The following is a 7,211-nucleotide window of genomic DNA, read 5'->3' as shown; positions in this document are numbered from 1 at the left end:
GCATATTGCCTCCACCCAACTATCCAGGGTTTATTGGCATATTACCTCAACCCAACCATCCATGGTTTGTTGGCTTATAGCCTCAACCCAACCATCCCGGGTTTGTTGGTCTACCGCACGAAGCAGTACCACCCCAACCCACCATCCAGGGTTTGTTGGCCTCCCACCTCAACCCAACCACCAATATGTCAACATATGCAACAGATAAACAATAATTAGAAAGTACAAGTAATCATACGAATCTACCAATGTAACGTCCCAAAATTTTGAACCAAAAATTTTGTTTTTGTAATAATAAAACCATCAACCAAACCTTGTTTATAGAAACCATAAAGTATATCAACAATTATCCAAAAATACATCAGAGTCATGTAGATCAGAAAGTCATGGTGTGTGTATTATGATCATCCCGAGCGCTTCCCCTTCGAACCGGAAGTACCTAAAACATAAACTGAAAACTGCAAGCACAAACCTTAGTGAGTCCCCCAAAATACCGCATACCATACATATACGTCAGCTCAAGGTTGTACCGGGTCTATTTCATCCCTGAGTCTATTTCAACTCATATAGCAGTACAAGGCTGTACCGTATCTATTTCACCCCGGGTCTATTTTATCCCACATACAAATAGAAAACAGGCACACATGTATATAGGCATACAACAGGAGTCACAAAGAATATAAGCACATAAAATCCCTAGTGTCCTATAGTATAATGAGTAAACTCACCTCGATCCACTGCTAACCAAATAGATGCTCGGGCTGCTGAACAGGAGAATCCCCACGCTAACCAATCAAATACAACCCTAATTAGGTCATAAACCATAATCAGGGCTTTAATTTACTAACCCCGAATCCTAGGGTAAAATACCCTTCCCCTTAACTGGCCCAATAAACCATGCCCCAAATCCAAAAACACACGAAGCCCAAAATGGCCCAAATCATAAAGGCCTAAGGCCTAACAATGACCCGACTCAATAAAACTTTTGTCCCACCAAGAACCCAAAACCTAGAGTCCAAAAGTGACCCAAAACAAAAGGCCCAAAATAGCCCCCTGATGAGTTTCTCATCGTGGTTTAGAGTGTATATAACTCTTGTGTTTAATGTTAATGAGGTTCGCAATATTATTACTTTTTGTTTTGTACTCGAAGACTATCAAGTAAGGATCATCCAGGTGAGAAGTACCGGAGGGCAGGACCTTTTTAGCATATAGCCATTATGAAATCCAACAACCTAATAGATAGTTCAAACTAGACACTTCTCCTGTAAGTAGTCGCGATGTAGGGTAATTAATAATAATACTTTTATAGGAGCATGTAGCTATAGTTGTATTCAACATTCGAGGATACGAGTTCTCTATAATTTATTTAGCTTTGATACCAATCTGTCACACTCCCACCCGAGGCGGCGAAACACGTAGGGCGGTACGCCTTAGTTCATGGATCACAAGTAATTGGATATATAACACAAGTACAACATTAAAAAAAAGTTAGTTTTATTTCATCTTGAAGTTTGTATAGAAGGCTCTTACAGGTAGTAACAAAGTACATGAATTGCCTTAACAGACAGGAAGATATAATAATAACTAGAAAACTTGGTCGCCTAATATCCGTGAATATTCCGTCATCTGAAATGCTTGTTTAGTGATTTCATGAGAATACATGTAGTTTTGAGGGTCAACACAATGTTGGTGAGAGTTACAAGTTTTCTGCTAGAGCATTAGTGATACTTTTTAAAAATTATCAAAAAGTATTTTCTTTGTAAGTAAAACCATACTCAAAGATGAGTTTGTAAAGAGCCTTTGAAGAACTTTGAAAACCAAAATGTGTTTTTCCATAAGTAAAACCATACGTCTAATTGTTTTGAAATTGGAGTGAACCCAAATTAATGGTTTCTAGAGATACGTTCAATGTTTATAGTGAGTTATATAACCGAGCTATACCACTAGTGTACCCTCTACGACGCTTCATAGGACGTTGTAGCGTTGATAAGATAAATATCACCCATTTCGACTTGAGCATCGTAGTTGCAGCTAGCAACTGCAGGTGGGGGTGTCAAACCCATTTAGATCTATACATATGTATCTCGCTCTGAACGATTAAGGATAATAGTAGTAAGGGTCTTCTAAGTATTTCTACCTAGGGATAAGAATAGTGTCTCACATTAAAATCCATTGACAAGTGTACATGAAAAACTCCCCGCCCTAACTTATACATGGATAAGTCACTAGGAAAAATGATATACGTTGCATAAAGTTAATGAAAGGCAAGTATGTTTGATAAGCATATTCTTAAAAGTGTACAATACTCGCTTAAATAAATGGAAATTCTCATAGTAGTGATCATATATATATGTATAAATTCTAAGTTATAATATTTATAACTTATATATATATATATATATATATATATATATATATATATATATATATGTATGTATATATATATATATATAGATATATATATATATATATATATATATATATATATATATATATATATATATATGTATATATATACATACATACATACATGCATAATATATATATATATATATATATATATATATATATATATATATATATATATATATATATACATACATGCATGATAAGAGTTTGTGATATGTGCATAATAGCTATATATTTCGATTAGAATTTTATTACTTTTTGGCTAATTTATTGCAATTTATGGACAAAAGGTACTAAATTATGTTTAATTTGTATTTTCAGTCTAAAAGATGTGCTCGGAAGCAAAAGGAAGCGGGAAATGCAATTGGGAACTCGGGAATTGAAGAAAGAAGAAAAAAGTCAAAATCCTGAAAGACTTGGCGAGTTGGATCGTCTACTCGACGAGTCCACACGAATGTTCGTGAAGCAAATACAAAGTCCTTGCCATACACGGATTCTACAAAGGGGACTCGACGAGTCGGTTATCTACTCGGCGAGTAGCCCCTGTTTTCTGAAGACTATAAATAGAAGCCAATTGTCGAAACCAAACCTCTCTCTGGAACCCTTGGGGATTAATTTGAGACTAAAGGTGTTGCTGGAGCTTTGGAGTTCATGGAGAAAACCCTAACCTTCACTTTTAAGGAGATTAAAGGCAAATTTAGTTTACTCTTCACTTTATCTCTTATTTGAACCATGTTTGAATTATTAGATCTTGTTTGTGAGTTACTATCTGCTATTATTATGAGCTAAACCTTATATCTTCTGTTTAGGGTAGATAAATTTAAAACTATGGATTGATTTATGGTTGGATTAATTGTTTATTGGTGAATTTTGTTTTATTAAGCTTGTTAAAAAACCTTATGCATTAACCACAACTATTTTCTTTTAATTAACAAGTAATTAAGCTGCATGAACATCTCTTAATTGCTTATCTCATATGATTTATGTGAAAACATTGTTATGTGCCTAGGAATAGCAAACGTGAAACTAGAGTTAACTAGAAAATGGGTAAATTAATGTGTGAGCTTGTGTGATAAACCATCAACAAGAGGTTAATTGAATTATTTATTTGATTTGCTAATTACATGTCTTATTTAACCCGAATAAATAAACTAGGAAATTCATTAGTTTAATCACTTGATCACTGCTTAAATTAATCTGTTTCCTAAGGATTGGTAAGAGGGAATGTGAACCTAATCACTTTAATCGGTAGCCAATAACAATTAATCCATTGTAATTGCCATAAAAGAAACCATAGGAGTAAATGAATCGAACCTAAACAGAAGTCTTCTTATTATTAAATTTAGTTTGTTTTTACTTGCCTTAGCTGTTAGTTACTTAATTTGCATGTTAGTTAATTTGTTAAGTTTCTAGTCTTGCAAAACTGGAGAAGACCTTTTACTTTTATTACTTGTTTTAGTTAATTCTAGTCATTAGTTTAATTACCATTCCCTGTGTTCGATACCCTGCTTATTCAACTATACCACCAATTGTCAGGTCCACTGCCTTCGTGTGTCTAAATTATATCTTAAAAGTAGGAATAAAACTAGTGCATTTATATACACATAAGTTTTTGGCGTCGTTGTCGGGGAACGGTTCAAAAATTAATTGTAATTGCTAGTGTTATCGATACTTTGTGTGAGATCTATCTTGCACAAAGTTACTGCTTTAGTAATTTAGTTATTAGGTTTAAGTATTAAGTTTTTCTGTTTTTAGGATTTTTGTTAAATTTTTTTCTGTCTTAACCTTGAACTCGCCGAGTGCAGTCGAAGCTACTCGATGAGTCCAAGGCGAATGTTTAGTTTCATTTTTTATTTCATTTTTGTTCTTTTTACGCGTGTTTCTTGTTTTCTTACAGGTATTATATGACCCGAGGATCAGGCACACCCTTAATCTCGCCACTCGAAAACACAGAATCCGCCCTTAGGAAGGACAAAGACAAAACCGCAGAATCATCTTCAACACCAAAGAAGTCACCATTTAAGAGCCTCAAATCAGCTTTTAGCAAGAAAAAGGTCCAGAAAGTTGGAGAATCCAGCAACACGAAGGAAGACACCGAGTACGAAACTGAAAGGGAAGGAAGCGAATCTGACATAGAAGGAAGCGACATAGAAGGTGAGCTAGCTAACACCATGGCTAACATCGATGAAGTTCCCATGGGTGAATGGAACAAAAGGATGCGTGACGACACCGGCCTAGGACTCGTGCAACCCGCGATTGCCACAACTACCACCTTTGAAGTTAAGGGCCACATACTTGCTCAACTTAAGGAAATCCCATTCTTCGGGAAGGATCACGAAGATGCATACAAGCATCTTGACGAGGTCAACGACGTAGCCGACTACTTCAATGTTCCTAATGTACCTCATGACACTGTTTTACTTTGTATGCTACCTGTCACATTTAAGGGAGCCGCGAAAGATTGGCTGAAATCACTCCCTCCAGGATCCATCACCACTTGGGCTAAAATGCGTGAGTAATTTATCGATCAATTTTGCCCAACCTCAAAAATAGCAAAATTGAAGAAAGCCATAGCCAATTTTGAGCAACAAGCTGGAGAGTCACTTTATGAGGCATGAGAGAGATACAAAGGCCTACTAAGGAACTGCCTACACCATGATCTAAACAGTCAACAAGAAGTCTCTATTTTCTATGATGGAGTGAATGTAACAACTAGGCAGCTCCTTGATTCGCAAGGACCACTCACAAAGAAGCCACCCCCAGTGATAAAAGAGCTAATTGAAGAATTCTTTAAACACTCTAGAGAATATCATAACCCAACAAATGACTCAAGTAGAAGGATGGTGAATGCTATTTCGGATGACATGGCGGCAAAGATGGCAAAATTGGAAAGCATAGATAGAAGAATGACTAAGATGGACCAATCCATCCATGCCATTAGAGTGGGATGTGAAAATTGTAGAGGGCCCCACCTTACTAAAGAGTGTGACCTTGATGAGAACGGGAACCGGAAAGTACAAGTTTGTTACTCAAGCGGTGATAGATATGATGATGATTGGCGCAAACCCAAGAAAGAATGGCTACCTTATGATGAGTACAAGAAGGCAAAGGAAGAAAAGTATAACAAAAAGGAAGAGGTTTTTACCAAAAATAGGAACCGGTGCAAGAAAAGAAGTCAGACTTTGAAGATATGCTTACGAGATTTGTAGTTGCATTCGAGAAAAAGGCACAACGATACTGATGCTGCAATTAAGGAGCAACAAAACTTAATGAAGGAGCACCAAATCATGATGAAAGACCAAACAACATTAATTAGGAATCAGCAAGCTTCCATTCTCAATATTCAAAAACAGTTGGGCCAACTTGCATTACAAATAAATGAGAGACGACTGGGTGCACTTCCTAGCAATACTAAAAGCAATCCGAAAGGCGCACATATAAACATCGTGACAACTAGGAGTGGGAAGATTATAACTCCTCTGGCCCCTATTCAGAAAGAAGATCCTAATTTGGTGCAATAGGAAGAAGCAGAAACTGAAAAATTGCAAATTCCCGATCCGAATCACCGAGTCCCAGATATGGACTCGACGAGTCCCCCACCTGAACAGAAAAACAAACCTCCTGTTAAGCCATATCAGCCTCCACTGCCATTTCCAGCTCGAGCCAGACAATAAAAGCATGATGTTGATTACCAAAAGTTCCTGGAACACATAAAGGCCCTTCAAATTAATATGCCATTCATCGAGGCGGTTGCACAAATGCCTAAATATGCCAAATTCCTAAAGGAGCTTCTAACTAATACAAAGAAGCTGGAAGAGGTGAAGAAAGTGATCTTAAATGAAAATTGTTCAGCCGCCATGTTGAACAAATTACCTAAGAAGAAGGGTGATCCGGGAAGTTTGACATTACGTTGTCAATTCGGAAATCTAGAAACTATACATGCATTGGCTGATTCAGGGGCAAGTGTTAATCTCATGCCATATTCATTCTTCAAGAAATTAAATCTTCCAGAGCCTAGGCCAATTCGAATGGCAATTCACTTAGCAAATAAAACGGTCACATTTCCAAGGGGAATATGAGAAGATCTATTGGTGAAAGTTGACAAGTTTGTGTTCCCCGCGGACTTCATAGTACTGGACATGGAAGCGGACCCTCAAGTTCCGATCATACTTGGAAGACCCTTCCTCAACACCGCAGGTGCTATAGTAGACATGCAAGATTCTAAACTTACCCTCCGGGTAGGAGACGATTCAGTTACTTTTGGAGTTGATCAAGCAATGATGCATGCAAGGTATAGTGATGACATGACATTCTTGGTTGATATGTTGGAAGAATTAATGGAGGAATGGAAAGAAGACAAGTCAAACAAGTCCACCGTTACCTTTGAAGATGAATTTCATGCTGAAAGAGACCTGATGGAGATAGAGAGATTACTCGAGGAAGTTAAATATAATGAATTAATCAAAAGTGCTAAAAGCCCGAATCGCCGAGTAGCACCCACCGACTCGGCGAGTCCATTCGAAACAACCCGATCAGTAACGAATTTAGCCTGGGCCTCGACGAGTCCCCTCACTGGACTCGACGTGTTCAGCATTCAGAACACAAAATTTCAACTAAAAATTCTACCTGATCATCTGGAATATGTATTTCTTGAAGATGGACAACAAAAACCAGTAATTATAGCCTCTGATCTTGCTAAACATGAAAAAGAAAGCCTTATGGGAGTACTAAAGAAAAGACAAGGGGCCATAGCATGGAAGATAACTAATATCAAGGGGATAAGTCCAGCATAGTGTTCTCAT

At 37.2% G+C, this 7,211-nt stretch overlaps 1 protein-coding gene and 1 non-coding gene across 2 annotated transcripts; one reads left to right on the top strand and one right to left on the bottom strand.

Moving 5' to 3' along the window:
• Window positions 1-4,964: 4,964 nt before the first annotated feature.
• Window positions 4,965-5,071, bottom strand: LOC145135075 (small nucleolar RNA R71). Its single transcript, XR_013719556.1, has one exon. It is a non-coding gene; the product is annotated as a small nucleolar RNA R71 (small nucleolar RNA).
• Window positions 5,072-6,140: 1,069 nt separating this feature from the next.
• Window positions 6,141-6,488, top strand: LOC145131673 (uncharacterized). The gene has a single exon (XM_079066329.1). It carries the CDS (start codon window positions 6,141-6,143, stop codon window positions 6,486-6,488), a length of 348 nt encoding a protein of 115 aa, XP_078922455.1.
• Window positions 6,489-7,211: the final 723 nt, after the last annotated feature.

Source organism: Lactuca virosa, chromosome 8 (assembly GCF_052849685.1).
Source record: "Lactuca virosa cultivar CGN04683 chromosome 8, Lactuca_virosa_CGN04683_v6, whole genome shotgun sequence".
NCBI classification, from domain to species: Eukaryota; Viridiplantae; Streptophyta; class Magnoliopsida; order Asterales; family Asteraceae; genus Lactuca; species Lactuca virosa.
The sequence above is the reverse complement of the archived record's forward strand: the minus strand, read 5'-3'. Positions and strand labels throughout refer to the sequence as shown.